The sequence below is a fragment of the Ornithorhynchus anatinus genome, chromosome 21 (assembly GCF_004115215.2).
Source record: "Ornithorhynchus anatinus isolate Pmale09 chromosome 21, mOrnAna1.pri.v4, whole genome shotgun sequence".
NCBI lineage: Eukaryota > Metazoa > Chordata > Mammalia > Monotremata > Ornithorhynchidae > Ornithorhynchus > Ornithorhynchus anatinus.
Window position 1 is genome coordinate 1,873,981 of NC_041748.1, and position 17,334 is coordinate 1,891,314.

The 17,334-nt window shown below is 56.4% G+C and overlaps 1 protein-coding gene across 1 annotated transcript; it reads right to left on the minus strand.

Annotated features, from left to right (window-relative positions):
• Positions 1 to 1,482: 1,482 nt before the first annotated feature.
• On the minus strand, positions 1,483 to 12,365 carry LOC107547649 (BPI fold-containing family B member 4-like). Its single transcript, XM_029049397.2, has 14 exons — positions 12,259 to 12,365; positions 11,068 to 11,172; positions 10,630 to 10,785; positions 10,372 to 10,435; positions 9,783 to 9,846; positions 9,484 to 9,575; positions 8,403 to 8,582; positions 8,069 to 8,122; positions 6,700 to 6,867; positions 5,402 to 5,469; positions 4,761 to 4,803; positions 4,475 to 4,538; positions 2,898 to 2,974; positions 1,483 to 1,749 (listed from the first exon to the last, which is right to left on the minus strand). The coding sequence occupies exons 1-14, from the start codon at positions 12,318 to 12,320 to the stop codon at positions 1,726 to 1,728; spliced, it is 1,221 nt and encodes a 406-aa protein (XP_028905230.2). The 5' UTR covers positions 12,321 to 12,365; the 3' UTR covers positions 1,483 to 1,725.
• Between the last annotated feature and the right edge of the window lie 4,969 nt (positions 12,366 to 17,334).

The window sequence follows — 17,334 nt, forward strand, 5'->3', positions numbered from 1 at the left end:
GGTGCAGAGCACTGTACTAAGTGCTTGGGAGTCCGATAAATTGGTGACTCTCCAATTTAACAGTCCAATATGACGGGTATCGAGTAGGCACGTTCTCTGGCACTGTACTGAGTGCTGAGGGGGAGACAACCTCATCAGGTTGGACACGGTCGCTGGCCCATGTGAGGCTCACAGTCTTCATTCTCATTTTAAAGTTGAGGGAACTGAAGCCCCGAGAAGGGAAGTGACTTGGCCAAGGTCACACCCAAGACTACTGGTAGAGCTGGGATGAGAACCCAGATGCTTCTGACGTCCAGCCCCCTGCTCTACCCACTAGACCACACTGCTTAGATTGACAGATTTAAGCTCTTCGAGGACAGGTATCAAGTCTGCTGACTCTACTGGACTCTCCCGAGGGCTTAGCGCAGTGCTCGGCACCCAGTTGTTGCTCATGTAATACGATGGATTGACTGAAGACAGTGTGGAAACACCACCGGTCACGTCTCTTGCTGTCGGGGAGGACCGGGGGTCCCAGGATTCGGGAGGACAGACACGGCCCTTGGAATCCCATCGTGGTCCTCCCCATTGCTGACCGACTTCTGCAGTGAAAGGCCGGCCTCCACCACCGAGGGCCTCTACACTGTGGTCTTCAGCCTCCACCATTGTGGGCCTCAAAACCATGGGCCTCAGGCCTCCCTCACGGAGGGCTTCCACTTAGTGGACCTCAGCCTCCACCACTGGGCCTCTACGCTATGCTCTTCAGCCTCCACCACTGTGGGCTTCCACTCTGCGAGCCTTAGATCTCCTTACCGTGGGTCTCCACACTGTGTGCTTCAGCCTCCACTTCTATGGACCTCCACACAGTGCACTCCAGCGTCCACTACTGGGGCCCTCTGCCCCACGGCCCTCAGCCTCCACCACTGTAGGCCTCTACACTGCACTCCAGTCTCCACTGCTGTGGGCCTCCATCCCATGGCCCTCAGCTGCCACTACTGGGGGCCTCCACTACTGGGGGCTTCTGCCCCGCGGCCCTCAGCCTCCACCACTGCGGGCCTCCACACTCTGAGCTTCAGCCTCCACTAGTGTGGGCCTCAACCTCCACAGCTGTAGGTCTCAGGCCTCTCTCGCTGTGAACCTCCACACCACAAATCTCAACCCTCCCCCACACACACATACACGCCCCGGGAAGCCCCGAAAGAGAAGCCTAGTGGATAGATCCCAGGCCTGGGCCTCTGAAGGTCCTGGGTTCTAATCCCATCTCCTCTCCTTATCTGCCATGTGGCCTTGGGCAAGTCCCTTCTCTCTGCCTCCGTTCATTCACCTGCAAAATGGGGATGAAGACCGTGAGACCCAAATGGGACTGGTACTCTCCAACCCGATTAGCTTGTATCCACTCCAGCGCTCAGTACGGATCCTGGCACACGGTAAGCTCTCAACAAATACTATAAAACAAGAGAGGATCACGCCATCTCAGCTGAGGAAATGGGAAATTTATTGGGAAAGAGACCTTGGCCCCCACCCCCTTCTCATCATGCACGGCTTCCATCTGGAAAGCCATTGGGGGGACTGAGGAAAAAGGGGGTGCTTCCGTTTGGGGGTTCATCTTACTGGCTTCCTGAAGGACAGAGACAAAATGAGGCAAGGGGGTTGAGGAGAGTCTTTTCTTCTTCCTTCCTTTCCTCCTCTCTTTCCAAAGCCAAGAAGCGCTGACCATCTGCCCTTCTTTCTCCAGATGGGTCGCCTCGCTCACACGGTCACCAACACCATCCCCTAGGGATAAACACCAAGCGCTTAGTACAGTGTTCTGCCCACGGTAAGCGCTCAATAAACACGATCGAATGAATGAATAGTAATACGGTGCTCTGCGCAAGCTAGGCGCTCGGTAAATACTGCTGATTTCTGGAACGCTCTTTGAGGGTAGCCATCAGGGCCGCTGACACTGTTGGACTCACCCAAGCGCTTACAGCAGTGCTCTGCACACTGTGGGCGTTCAATAAACCCTATTGATTGATGGGTTCCTGCATTAAGGGATGTTTTTTTCTCTCCCCCTCTAGACTGTGAACTCGTTGTGGGGAGGAATAGATCTATTACACTACTGGACTCTCCCAAGCGCTTAGAACAGTTCTTTGCACACAGTAAGCGCTCAATAAATACCATTGAGCGAGTGAATGAATGAATGACAGTTTCACGCTGTGCCTTGGTTTGCTCTGCCATCTTGTGGCCTTCTGGAGAATTACCTCCGCGCCGCTTATCCGCACTTATCAATTGACCTATCAGTCAATCAATGGGATTTATTGAGCGCTTACTGTGCGCGGAGCACTGGACTAAGCTCCTGGGGGAGTCCAATACAACAGGATTGGTAGACACGTTCCCTGCCCGCAACGAGTTGACAGTCTGGAGGACAAGCAATCACTCAATGAGCCTACTGTGTGCAGAGAACTGTACTGAGCGCTCGGGAGAGTCCAGTAGAACAATAAACGGACACATTCCCTGCCCACCACGAGCCGACAGACTAGAGGGAAAGAGAGACGTTAATAGGAATAAATGAAACATAAGTGGTGCGGACATGAGTGGGTGGTCCGGAGGGGGAGGGAGGTGAATAAAAGGGAGCTAGTTGGGGTGACGCAGAAGGGAGTGGGAGAAGAGGAAAGGAGGGTGTGGTCAGGGAAGGCCTCTTGGAGGAGGTGTGTCTTCAATTAGGCTTTGAAAAGGGGGGAGAGTGACGGTCTGTGGGGTTTGAGGCGGGACGTGAGCCAGAGGTCAGTGGCGAGAGAGATGAGATGGAGGCCCGGGGAGAAGGTCGGCATTAGAGGAGCAGGGTGTGTAGGCTGGGTTGTAGTAAATGATCATCAAGGGGAGCAATTGAAGAGACCCCCCCACCTTCCCTTCCTCTTCCCTCCCAACCCCACCAGCCTCACCTGGAGGATTTTGAGGTCCGGACCCACCAACTTGATGCCCAGGATGCTGGGGAGAGGGACTCCTGGGTCCAGGCAGCCTGCGGGGGAGACAGAGGAGGGGTTCTGCGGGTGCGGGCCGCAACAAGGCCTAAAAAACAGCTGAAGGCCCGGAAGTTCCTGGGGTGTCTACTCACTCTATTGGACACTCCCAAGCGCTCAGCCCAGTGCTCTGCACGCAGTAGACTGTCAGCTCCTCAAAGGTGGGGTTTTTGTCTGCTGGCTCTATTTGACCCTCCTTCAAGCGCTCAGTACAGTGCTCTGCACACGGTCGAGTGGCATGAGGGTAGAAAGAAGCCGACAGGGGGGAGTTGGGGGAGAAGTAGAAAGAAGCTGACAGGGAAGCAACGTAGCCTAGTGGAAAGAACCCAGGCCCGGGAGTCGGACGGACCTGGGCTCTAATCCCTGCTGTGTGACCTTGGGCAAGTCACTTCACTTCTCTGGGTCTCAGCGACCTCATCTGTAAAATGGGGATTAAGACTGTGAGTCCCACGTGGGACAGGGACCGGGTCCAACCCGATTAGCTTGTATCTCCCCCTACGCTTAGTACAGTGCCTGGCACATAATAAGCTTGTAACAAATACCATGTTATTAATAATAATAATAACAACTTCTCTTTGCCTCAGTTTCCTCATCTATAAAATGTGGATTAAGATTGTGAACCCTGTCTGGGACGAGGGCTCTGTCCAACCCGATTAACTTGAATCTACTCCAGTGCTTAGTACAGAGTAGAGCACTTAAATACCACAGTTATTACCGAGAGAGCTGGGGGAGAAGAGGAGAGAAGCTGATGGCGGAAAGTTGGGGTGAAGCAGAAAGAAGCTTTTGAGAGACAGCAGGGGAGAAGCAGGAAAAAGGCGAGGGGAAAGAGTTGGGAGTGAAGTGAAAATAAGCAGATGGGAGAGAGTTGGGGAAAAAGTGGAAAGAAGCTGATGGGAGATTGGGGGACAAAAAGAAGCTGAAGGGAGAGAGTTGGGGGTGAAGCCGAAAACAGCCAAGAGGAAGGAGTTGGGGGTGAAGCAGAAAGAAGCAGATGGGAGAGAGTTGGGGGAAAAGTGGAAAGAAGCTGATGGGAGAGTTGGGGGAGAAGAAGCTGACGGGAGAGAGTTGGGGGTGAAGCAGAAAACAGCCAAGAGGAGAGAGTTGGGGGTGAAGCAGAAAACAGCCAAGAGGAGAGAGTTAGGGGAAAGAAGCAGATGGGAGAAAGTTACGGGGTGAAGCAGAAAGAAGCCAGCGGGAGAGAGTTGGGGCAAAGCGGAAATAAGCCGAAGAGAAAGAGTTGGGGCAGAAGTAGAAAGAAGCTGATAGGAGAGAGTTGGGGAAGAAGCAGGAAGAAGCCAACGGGAGAGAGTTAGGGGTGAGGGAGAAAAAAGGCTCTGGGAGAGAGTTGAGGAAGAAGCGGGGCCGAGGGTAGAAGCAGGAAGGCTAAGGAGGAGCCGGGTGGGAACATCAGGCCGCGTCTGCGGAGGGCTCGGGGGGATCCGGGCTCCTGCCAACGGGAAGTCCCGGATCCAGGGCGGCGGGGGGGTGGGGATGCTCACCGTCGATCTTGGGCACCAGGAGATCCGCCAGCAGCTTATTGATCAGCGGCATGAGATCCAACACCTACAATCAGGGGACTCCGTCAGGGCTGGACGCCCCCCCAACCCATTGGTCACCTCCTCCCCTCCCCCCGATCCCCCAGAGACCTTCTTCCCCAACTCCTTTCAGGTGCTGGGGGTCAAGGAGGAAAGGACCATAGAAGGGAAGGTAGTGTGGTCTAATGGATGGACTTCAGACCCCCAGCCCTGTCCCCTGACACCCACCCTCCCGAGCCCCCGAACTCACCGGGATGTTGCCGATGGAAGACGAAACCAAGAGCAGGGAGGAGCTGCAGCGGGAGAGAAGTGGGGGAGCGCTGGGTTGGGGGGCTAAGGGGGGGGTCTCGGATGTGTTTCCCGGAGTGGGGGGCAGCGGGGAGGGACGTCTGACGCCTCGGGTCAGCTCACTGACCGGTCCATCCACGGCCTCGCGAGCCTCATCGGTCTCCCCACCAGGCCCCCGTCCTTCATTTTTATTATTTTATTTTATTTCTGTGGTCCTTGTTAAGGGCTTACTGGTGTCAGGCACTGTTCTAAGCGCTGGGGGAGATACAAGATCATCGGGATGTTCACAGTCCCCGTGCTATGTAGGGCTCCCCGTCTTAGTCCTCATTAGAGACTGGATGAGACCCCATTCGACTGCGTGCTCCCGAGTACCCGGTACAGTGCTCTGCACACAGCAGACGTCCAGTACAGTGCTCTGCACACAACTGGCATTCAGTACAGCACTCAGCACCCAGTGAGAGCCCAGCACAGTGCTCTGTATCCAGCAGGCACCCAATACGGTTAAGCGCTTAGTACAGTGTTCTGCACACGGTAAGCGCTCAATAAATACGATTGAATGAAATACGATCGAATGAATGGTAATGATTGGCTTAAATCTAGTACCTTTCCAGGGTAACAGCAATCATCAGTTTACTCCCAGAAATAGTAAAACGGGCCCTTAGATTCAGGTTCTGCAGGAGAAATTTTTTACTTTTATTTTTCTGGTCTCCGTTTAAGCGCTTACTACGGGCCAGCCATTGTACTAAGCATCGGAGTAAATATAAGCTCATCAGGTTAGTCACAGTCCCTGTCCCCCAAGGAGCTCACCATCTGAATCCCCATTTGACAGATGGGTGAACTGAGGCCCAGAGAAGTGAAGTGAGTGACGAGAGCCCAGGTCTTCTGACTCCGAGGCCCGGGCTCTACCCACTAGGCCGCAAGGCTCCTCTGTGATGGAGAATCAGCCTCCGGCCCGAGGACGAGGCCCGTTGCAGAAGGAGGAGGCCTCGCAGATAAGCTCCCAGCCCTCACTCTCCCGCCTGGCGCTCTGCTCTGCGGGGAAGAGAAATCTACGCCAGGAGAAGCGGTGTGACCTAGAGGAAAGAACCCGGGCCTGGGAATAGGAGGACCTGGGTTCAAATCCCAGCTCCGCCGCTCGCCTGCTGTGTGACCTTGAGTGAGTCACTTTACTTCTCCGTGCCTCCGTTTCCTCCTCTAAAATGGGGATTCAATCCCCGTTCTCCGTCCCCGTTAGACCGGGAACCCAGTGTGGGATGGGGACCGTGTCCGGCCTGACGAGCTCATTTCTCCCCCGGGCTTAGCACAGTGCTTAGAGCGTAGGAAGCTCTTAATCAATCAGTGGCACTTACTGGGCACCTACTGTGCAGAGCACTCTACAGAGCGCTTGAGAGAGTCTAATATATCGGTGCTCTGCACACAGTAAGCACTCGATAAACACGATTGAATAAATGAAAGATGGTAGACACATTCCTGGCCCACAGACAATCCAGAGTGGGAGACAGACATTAATATAAATCAACGCATCAGTGTTATTTACTGAGCACTTACTGTGGCCACAACACTGTACTGACTGCTTGGGAGAGTCCAGTACAAAAGGATTGACCTGTTCCCTTCCCACAAGGAGCTTACAATCAATTAATCGATGGTATTTATTGCTCTATAAGTTCTCAGTCTCCCCTCTGGACTGGCAGCTCGTCGTGGGAAGGGAATGTGTCTGTCCTATGGTTTTTTCGGACTCTCCCAAGCGCTCGGTACAGTTCTGTGCACGCAGTAAGCGCTCGATAAGTAAAATTGACTGACTGAAAATCATTAAAGATCAGGGCCCCGCCCCGACCCTAAAGCAGGTCCTGGATGACCCCCACCTCCTACCACCCCAACCGGAGACCCCGGAAGCCCCTTACCGCTTTTAGAACGAGAAGGGTGAAGAGGCTGCCGTCTGCCTTGCGGATAAATATCTGGATAAACACGCACAGCTTGACCGAAGCCTTGCCGTCCTCCAGCAGGACCGAGACGGCGCCGGACAGGGAGATCGTGAGGGTCAGCAGAGGAGCCGCTGGGCAAGAGGAGCACTGCCGGGAAGAGTAAAGAGCGCTTAATAAACAACAACATTTTTTTCTTATAGAGAAGCAGCATGGCTCAGTGGAAAGAGCCCGGGCTGGGGAGTCAGAGGTCATGGGTTCGAATACCGGCTCTGCCACTTGGCAGCTGTGTGACCGTGGGCAAGTCCCTTCACTTCTCTGTGCCTCAGTGACCTCACCTGTAAAACGGGGATTTTATGTGGGCCTCACGTGGGACGACCTGATGACCCTGTATCTCCCCCAGTGCTTAGAACAGTGCTCTGCACATAGTAAGCGCTTAACAAATGCCAACATTAATTAAGAGGCCTGCCAGGAGGAGGAGGCCGGAGTCACGGCCGGCCCCAGCCCGGGCCAGGGGCCCTAGCACCGCTCGCTCTGTTGTGACCGATGTTAATGGTGGGCCCGGCTGAGGATGGCCGGGTCAGCGCCACATTGTTGGGGCGGAGATCTGTGGGCAAATGATCAGCGGTACAGTGTTTTGCACACAGTAAGCGCTCAATAAATACGATTGACTGAATGAGCGACTCGGCAACCAGCCTTTGTGGGAGGAAATAGCAGGCAAAATGATCTTCGACGAGTCCCGAATGGGACTAAATATCAGCAGGCAAAACGATCAACGGTACAGTGCTTTGCACACAGTATGCGCTCAATAAATATGATTGAATGAATGAGTGAGTGAATCGGCAACCAGCCCCTCTGGGAGGAAATATCAGCAGGCAAAATGATCAACGGTACAGTGCTTTGCACACAGTAAGCGTTCAATAAATATGATTGAGTGAATGAATGAGTGAATCGGCGACAAGCCCCTGTGGGAACAAATATCAGCAGGGAAAATGCCCAGCAAGCAGCCCCCAGTTGGAAAAACCCAACCACAGATGAATGGAACCGAGCCTTGGAGGTGTGCCAGGTGGTATCTCTTGAGGGAGATGGGGTGAAGACCCCTACGCTTTAGGCGCCGTCCCCCTCTTCAACCGGGGGAAAGACCAGGAGACCGATCAAGGCGGGAGTAGCTGGGCACCCGGGACCCCCGTCTTCACGGCCTAGCGTCCGGAGGCGACTAGTTTAAAGAGCGTAAAGGCCAGAGCCCCCGAAGTCTTGACACCGCAGCCCCGTCCCCAGCCCGGGACCACCCCCAAGACACCCCCTTTTCCCTCCGCCTGAAGAAGAGTCCTCCAAGCTCTGACCTACTCACCGCCGAAGGGGCCAGGGCAAAAATCGTGTTCCTCAACTGACCGCAGGCAGGAAACTGGCCAAGGGGAGAAGGGAGAGTGAGTCGCTCCGATTTCCGTTCCCTATCGTGGACTCCAGTTAAGTCCCACCCGGATTTAACCCATCCCAGTTAAACCCCACCGGAAAGGGGACTCATCTCCACGAGATGGGGGTGGGTGAGGGGGAGAAGGGGAAGGAAACGGGTTGCGATCGTCGCCCAGTTTGCTGGAGGTCCGGCCCCCCATCCTAGCCCGGGGAGATGGTTGCAGGAAGAGGTGGGGGAAGGGGGAAGCTGGGGCCGGGAACCCCAGACTCACTTTCTGCTGGTCGCAAGCCAAGGTCTGCGGGGGGAAGTTGACGAGGACGGAGAGGGCGGCAGACAGGAAGTCCTGGCAGATGCCCATGGACATCGTTTTGCCCCGCAGGTCCGGCAGGGTGGGTTGAATCGAAGTGACCGGAACACCGACCGAGCCTCCTCCCAGCCTGCGGACAGACACCTTCGACCAAAAGACCCCCGGGCTGAACAACCCAACGACTCCCTCCTCTTCAGGCAGAAGCAGTGCGGCCTAGCGGCTAGAGCCCGGGCCCGGGAGTCAGAAGACCCGGGTTCGTTCATTCCTCGATCGTATCTATTGAGCGCTTCCTGTGCGCTTGGGAGAGTCCAACGGAATAATATCACAGATACCTTTCCTGCCCACTGGCAGCTTACGGGGAGAGAGACGTGAATAGAAATCAGTAAATGATAAATATGGGCACAGGTGGTGTGGGGCCGGGAGGGGGGCATGAATAAAGGGGGCAGGTCAGGGCGACGCAGAAGGGAGTGGGAGGAGAGGAAAGGGGGGGGCGCAGTCACGGGAGGCCTCTTGGAGGAGGAGACGGGCCTGCAGTAAGGGTTTGAAGCGGGCGAGTGTCGTCGACTGTGGGATTTGAGGAGGGAGGATCTTCCGGGCCAGGGGCGGGATGGAGGTGAGAGGTTGATAGCGAGACAGACGAGGCTGAGGGACAGTGAGAAGGTCGGCATTAGAGGAGCCAACCTCTCCTCTTGAAGAAGCAGCGTGGCTTAGTGGCTAGATCCCGGGCCTGGGAGTCAGAAGGTCATGGGTTCTAATCCCGGCTCCTCCACGTGTCTGCTGTATGACCTTGGGCCAGTCCCTTCACTTCTCAGTTCCTTCATCTGTAAAATGGGGATTGAGAGTGAGAGCCCGATGTGGGACAGGGACTGTGGCCAAGCTGACGAACTTGTCTCTCCCTCGGCGCTTAGAAGAGTGCTTGGCACCGAGTGAGCGCGGAACGAGTACCATCGTTATTATAATTCTTAGGAGTGAAGCGAGTGGGGAGGCGATGGCCCAGGGTGGCCCAGGATGGCAGCAGGGGCCGGGGGCGGGGGGTAGTACTCACGGTCAGGTGGAGGCTCAGGGCTTGGCCGGTCACCCGGGGCTGCCGAGCGAGGAGGTACCGGACGGTGCCCGCGGTGCCCAGAGAGGCCAGCGCTGCCGGGGGCGGGGGAGACGGGAAGGTCGTGACCCCGGGGGATCCCCGCCCCCCACCCCCTCAACCCCCTGGGCCCGCCTCCCGTCCCCGGGCCGTCCTGATTACCTCGTAGGCACCCCAGGGCTTAGTACGGCGCCTGGCACATCGTAAGCCCTTAATACATCCCACAGTTATCATCACTGTTACGGGGTAGACGGGCAACTCACAGTTCACCGTGCCAAACATCTGGGAATTGGTCCGAATCAAAGCGTCGTTCAGCAGGGGGCAGGCCTAAAGGCGAACCCCAAAGCCCCCGGGGTGGGGGGTGACGGCGATGCTAAGTCCGAGGAGGAGGCCGGAACCTCTGACCACTGCCCACCGGCCCCCGACGTCTGCGCGCTGCCCAGGACCCCCCGACCATTGCTCAACGTCCTCTGGCCGCTGACCTCTAATCACTATCCACTGGCTGCCGAAGCCGCTCGAGAAGCAGCAAGGTTTAGCGGGTAGAGCCCGGACCCGGGAGTCAGAAGGACCCGGGTTCTCATCCCGCCTCCACCACTTAGCTGCTGTGTGATCTCGGGCCAGTCACTTCACTTCTCTCTGCCTCAGTTCCCTCATCTGTGAAATGGGGATGAAGACTTTGAGCCCTACGGGGGACAGGGATTGCGTCCAATCTTGGATCTTGTATCTAGCCCGGTGCTTAGTACAGTGCCTGGCACATAGATAGCGCTTAACAAATACAATTTAAAAAAAAAAAGATTGGGAGGCAATAAAGAAGGACCCACAGAGAAGAATGGAGACGCAGACGAGGCTTACCAAAACCGGAAGCGTTTCCCGGACGTTATTTGAAATTAAGATTCGGGCCTGGATAGGAAGTATTCTGTAAAGAAACCAATAATAGCAATAATAATAATAATAATAAGCTACACCATGCTGCCAACCACTAAGAGGGCTGGACTCCCTTCTCCTTTACCCAACCATTAGGAAGGCTGGACTCCGTCCTCCTTTCCCCAGTCAAGAGGAGGTCAGGCCTCAGTCCAAGCCCCACCTGAGGAGGACAGGAGGGTGGCCTACCCAGAGAGGAGGTTGACGCTGACGGCCGCGATGAGAGGATCGCATCCGTCGGAGACGAAGAGGATGCTCCCGGCCGACACGTCTCCCAGGCGGACTCGGACGTCCACCCTCAGATCCACGGAGATATCGACCAGCCCGGACACGAGGTTCAGCAGGCTGAGGAAGGAGAATTCCGGTGAGGGGATGGGGCGCGGTCCTGACCTCAAATCCGTCTTACCGCCCTTCTCCTTCCGGCTTCCCGCTCCACAGACAGGAGGCTCCTTGGGGGCAGTCAGTCAATCGTATTTATTGAGCGCTTCCTGAGTGCAGAGCACTGGACTGAGCGCTTGGGAGAGTCCGATGTAACAATAAAACACATTCCCTGCCCACAAGGAGTCCGGAGGTGGGATCTGGGAGAGGCGGGAAGGACGGGGTGGGAGGCCCGGGGACGCCACTCACCAGTTGCCGTTGATGTTGAGCCTCAAGTTGACCGCCAGCCGGATGCCCAGCGGCGGCTGTAACTTCACTGCGATTTCGAGGAACCGGATGGAGAGGATTTTCAAGCTGCGGAGGGAAATAATAATCACGATAGTTGTTAAAGCGCTTACTGTGTGCCGAGCACCGTTTTAAGCGCTGGGGTGGGATACAAGTTCGTGTGGTTGGACTCAGTCCCCGCTCCCACGTGGGGCTCACACTCGTCATCCCCATTTTCCAGATGAGGGAACGGAGGCCCAGAGATGTGAAGTGACCGGTCCGAGGTCCCGCCGGAGAAGGGTGGCGGAGTCGGGATTAGAACCCAGGTCCTTCTGACTCCCAGGCCCGGGCTTTACCCACTAACACCACGCTGGCTCCACAGGGCAAAGGAGGGGGCGACCCGGAGAGTGGCCCGAGCCTCCCGGGGTAGCGGTGACCCCCAGTCCCCTGCTCCCGGTTGCATCCAGGATTGGCCAACCTGGTGGTTCCCGGGAGGGCCGGTGTTTTTGGGTGGGGGCGTCTCACGAGGTTGGGATGGGGGTGGGGGACTGGGGGAGCACCCACCCTCCTCTTGTGGGCCGATGAGGCACGGTTCTGGGAGTCAAGAGACCCGAGTTCTCGTCCCCCACTAGATTGTCAGCTCCCGGAGGACGGGGACTGTGACTGCTAACTGTAATGGATGCTCCCAAGCGCTCAGTCCAGTGCTCTGCACACGGTAGACTGGAAGCTCCTGGAGGGCAGGGATGGTCTACTGACTCTACTGGACTCTCCCAAGAGCTCAATAAATACACAGCATAGCATAGTGGCTACAGCCCGGGCCCGAGAGTCAGAAGGTTATGGGTTCTAATCGTGGCATCACCACTTATCTGCTGGGTGACCTCGGGCAAGTCGCTTCACTTCTCTGGGCTTCGGTCACCTCATCTGGAAAATGGGGATGAAGACAGTGAGCCCCACGTGGGACAACCTACCTTGTATCTCCCCCAGCGCTCAGAACAGCGCTCGGCACATAGTAAGTGCTTAACAAATACCATAATAATTAATATTATTATTATTACCTCAGCACCTAGTACAGTGCTGGGTATATATAAAGTGCTTAATGAATCCCATAATTAATTATTACTATTATTATCACCCAGAGGGCAGAGGGGGTCTGGGGGGGGGGTGGCTTTCACTCACTTGGTAATTGACAGCAGAGGCAGGAGAATCCCGCTGCCCCGGGTTATGTCGGGAAGCTGCATCGTCTTGAACTGATTCTCCAGCTCTCCATCCCTCCTGACCAGATCCCTGCAGACTGAGAGAATCGCCGTGGAAACGTTCATTCGTCCAGTCAATCTTTATTCAGCGTTACCTCTGCGCAGAGCACTGGATCAAGCGCTGGGGAAGTCAGCCAGTCCTATTTATCGAGTGCAACGCACTGTTCTGAGCGCTAGACAGAGTCCAAAAGAACAATAAAGAGATACATTCCTTGCCCACGGGGAGCTGACAGTCTAGACGGGGAGACAGACATGAATATGAATAAATAAATTACAAATGTGTACATATGCACAGCTTCCTTTGGACTGTCAGCTCCTTATGAGCAAGGAACGTTGGATTGGATTCTCCCAAGCGCTCAGTACAGTGTTCTGCATATAAAAAGTGCTCAATAGATACCATTGATTGTCCTCTAGACTGTCAGCTCACTGTGGGCAGGGATCGCGGCTACCAACTCTGTTGGACCGGACTCTCCCGAGCGCTCAGTACAGAGCTCCGCACACAGGAAGCGCTCGATAAACACCGGGGATGGATTGATTGTTCTCTAGACCGTCAGCTAGTTGTGGGCAGGGCTCCTGTCTGCCAACTCCGTTGGGCTAGACTCTCCCGGGCGCTTGGTACGATGCTCTGCACACAGGAAGCGCCCAATAAATACCAGGGGTGGATCGATTGTTTGAACGACGGCTCTCTAGACTGTCAGCTCTTCAGTGCCAGAAAGTCCTAGCGTCAGGGGGTCCGAGGGCCGGGATGTCTCCCTATCCCCCCCTCCCCCAGCCCCCCACTCACCATTTTGAATTTCCCACTGGCTGACGGAGCAGAGGACCCCAGGCCTGGGTTCGGGCCCGCTCTGTGCTCCGCCGAGCCGGCTGCACCCCAGCACCAGCCACAAGAACCCCAACATCTCCACCGCCACGGCCTGCGGGGACAGAGGTCTCTGGGTCCCTGGGGGGGCGACAGCCGATCATCAGTTCAAACACAGACCCCCATCCTATGCGGCGCTCTCCGTCTCAGGGGGAGGGAGAATGGGGGGCGACTCCCTTTTTTCGGAGGAAGAAACTGAGGCCCGGAGCGATCGACACTGTTAACGCATCTATCAAATAGTCAATCTCCTATAATAAGAGTTCCCTCATCTGTAAAATGGGGATTAAGACTGGGAGCCTCAAGTGGGACAACCTGATTACCCCGTATTTAGCCCAGTGCTTAGAACAGCGCTCGGCACCTAGTATGCGCTTAACGAATACCAACATTATTAATAGTATTTTTACGATATGCCAAGCGCTGTTCTGAGCGCCGGGGTAGATAAGTGAGCAGGTTGTCCCACGTGGGGCTCACGGTCTTCATCCCCACTTTCCAGATGAGGGAACTGAGGCACAGACCAGTGAAATGACTCGCCCGAAGTCACACAGCAGACAAGTGGAGGAGGGGAGATTAGAACCCACCTCCTCTGACTCCCAGGCCCGGTCTCTACCCACTGCACCATGCTATGTCCCATAAATTCCATGGTTCTTACACACCTGTTCTCCCTCCCCCTTAGATGGGACAGGGACTGTGTCCAACCTGATGATCCTGTATCTCGCCCCAGTGTTCAGCACAGTGCTCGGCAAATAGTGCTAAATAATAATGATGATGGTATTTGTTAAACGTTTACTTTGTGCCAAGCACTGTTCTAAGCGCTGGGGGAGATACAAAGTAATCAGGTTGTCCCACGTGGGGCTCCCGGTCTTCATCCCCATTTGACAGGTGAGGCCCAGAGAAGCGAAGGGACTCGCCCAAGGTCGCACAGCAGACAAGTGGCGGAGGCGGGATTAGAACCCACGACCTCTGACTCCCAAGCCCGGGCTCTTGCCACCGAGCCACCGATATTACTCACCCGTTCTCCCTCCCTCTTAGATGGGACGGGGACCGTGTCCAACCTGGTGATCCTGTATCTCCCCCGCAGCGTCCAGCACAGTGCTTGGTGCTTGTTCATTCAGTCGTATTTATTGAGCGCGTACCGTGTGCAGAGCACCGTCCTAAGCGCTTGAACACTTGAATCCGGTGCTCTGCACACGGTAAGCGCTCAATAAATACGATTGAATTAACGGATGAATGAATGCCAAATTCCATCCATTAATCCACGGCATTTATCGAGCCCTTGCTATGTGCGGAGCACTGTCCTAAACGCTGGGGAGAGGACGCTACAAGAGAAATTAGCGCACCCGTTCCCTGTTCTCCTCCCCTTGAGACCAGGTGGGCCAGGGATTGCATCCCACCTGATCATCTCGTCTCTCTCCGCAGAGCTCGGCACAGTGCTTGGCCCGGAGTTGGTGCTCAATAAATTCCACCGTCATTATACCGTCTGTTCTCCCTCCTCCTCAGACTGGGAGCCCAGTGTGGGAACTCTCCCCAGCGTCTAGCACAGTGCTCTGCGCACAGGAAGCGCTCGATAAATACCCTAGATGGATGGCTACATCGCCCCGATTGCCTGATTAATGAGTTCCTATCTCCCCCAGGGCTTAGCCCAGTGCCTGACACATAGTGAGCGCCGAATAGGTTCCCACCGCTATCAGATCCCCGCCCTCCCCGTTGGGCTGGGAGCTGCGCCCGGGCCGCACTTGCTCCTCGTGCCTGTGCCCGAGCGCTCAGCACAGTGCTTGGTGTCGGGGGCGGGGGGGGGGGGGCGGAGAGAGAAGCAGCTGAAATCTCCCCTAATCCCTTGTGGCGTGGCTCATCCACTGAGCGGGAGGAAAACCGGTCCATCACAGCCCCCCTCTCACCCTCCGCCGCCCCGGGGAGTTGGGGGGTGGGGGGGAACGAAGGAGGGGGGGAACGAAGGAGCGGGACCCCCCAACACCCCCCTTCCCCGCCCTCCCTCCCCACTTCTTCCCACCTTCCTCCTCCTCCTTCCCCTTCCCCCCCCCCTCCTTCCCCTTCCTCCTCTCCCCTTCCTCTCCCTTCTTCCCCCTCTTCCTCTCCTTTCTTCCCCCTCTTCCTCTCCCTCTCCTTCCTCCTCTCTTTCTCCGTCTCCCTCATCTCCCCGTTCCTCCTCTTCCTCTCCTCCCCTTCTTCCTTCCCGTTCCTCCCCCTCTTCCTTCCCCTTCCTCCTCTCCCTCTCTTCCTTCCCGTTCCTCCTCTCCCTCTCTTCCCTCTCCTCTCCCTCTTCCTTCCCGTTCCTCCTCTCCCTCTCTTCCCTCTCCTCTCCCTCTCTTCCTTCCCGTTCCTCCTCTCCCTCTCTTCCCTCTCCTCTCCCTCTTCCTTCCCCTTCCTCCTCTCCCTCTCTTCCCTCTCCTCTCCCTCTTCCTTCCCGTTCCTCCTCTCCCTCTCTTCCCTCTCCTCTCCCTCTTCCTTCCCGTTCCTCCCCCTCTTCCTTCCCCTTCCTCCTCTCCCTCTCTTCCCTCTCCTCTCCCTCTTCCTTCCCGTTCCTCCTCTCCCTCTCTTCCCTCTCCCCACCCCTTCCTTCCCGTTCCTCCTCTCCCTGTTCCTCCTCTCCTCCCCCTCTTCCTTCCTGTTCCTCCTCTCCCTCTTTCCTCCCCCTCCTTTTCCTTCCCCTCCCTCCTCTCCTTCCTCCCCCTTCTCCTCTCCCTCACTTTCCCCCTCTCCCCTTCCTCGGTCTCTGGGAATCACCAATGGGCGAAGGCAACGTGGTCTAGAGGTTAGAGCCCAAACCTGGAGTCAGAGGACCCGAGTTCTCATCCCGGCCCCGCCGCTTGTCTGCTGGGTGACCTCGGGCCAGTCACTTCCCTTCTCTGGGCCTCAGTTCTCCCGTGAGCCCCAAGGGGGACAGGGACCGTGTCCGACCTGACTCGCTTGTACCTACCCCAGCGTTCAGAACAGTGCTTGGCACAAAATAAGTGCTTAACAAGTATGATTTAAAAAAAACAAAACGGCCTCAGAACTTACTGGGAAACATGAAGAGGGAGATGGGGTGGGGGAGGCGGCAGCTGGAAACCCAGAATTCCCAGCTGGAAGAGCCCTCATCCCATCCCTCTGGGGCAGAGGGGCCTCCTGAAGGGGAAGGGGGGCGGTCCTGCTCCCTGAAGTGTGGGGTGCTGAGGGGGGGGCGATTTACCCGGGAGGAAGGGTCCCAACTTACAACCTTTAGGGAGGCCGGGAGGCCGGAAGGCCCGGTCCAGGAGAAGAGCGCTGGTCCCGCCGGCGGTTTGGTCACCGGCAGAGGGGTGGGGGTGGCTTTAAGCGGGGAGGCCCCGGCCTGGGCAGCCAATGGGGCACCTCCTTGCAGGCACAAGCCCACAGCTGCACGCACCCACACACGCCCACCCCCGAAAGTGACACCCTCGTCCCCCTGGTCCCAACTCCGCATACACGCACACCCGGAGGCGACACCCTGGTCCCCCTCCCCGCAACCCAGACCACCCCCCCAAAGCAACCTGATTACCTTCTACCTCAGGACTTAGTAAAATGCCTGGCACAGAGTAAGTCCTTAATCAATACCATCAAAAAAACCACAAGAAGTGAGGTGGCTGACAAGTCCCAGAAGCCTCCAGAGTCTCTGTGTGGGTAAGAACCCTAGAAGTGAGGCGGGGGGTGGTGGTGCAAGTAATAATAACAATAATAATGATGGTATTTGTTAAGCGCTTACTATGTGCAGAGCACTGTTCTAAGCGCTGGGGGAGATACGGGGTAATCAGCTTGTCCCACGTGAGGCTCACAGTTAATTCCCATTTTACAGATGAGGTAACTGAGGCCCAGAGAAGTGAAGTGACTTGCCCACGGTCACACACACAGCTGACAGAGCCCAGATTTGAACCCATGACCTCTGACTCCCGAGCCCCGGTTCTTTCCACCGAGCCACACCTCCGGGGTCCCCTAGGAGGGAAGACCCCTGCGGGGGAGGAGGATGACCTAAAATCCCATAAGCCCCTGAGCAGGGAAGACCCCCGAAAGTGAGGCAGGACTGAAAGTCCCAGTAACCTCGGAGGGGGTCGAGAGCCCTAGAGGCCGCCTGGGAGGGGGTGTCAGGGGCCGTGGCGGGGCAGGTCGGGGTCACCCCGGCCCGGGCAG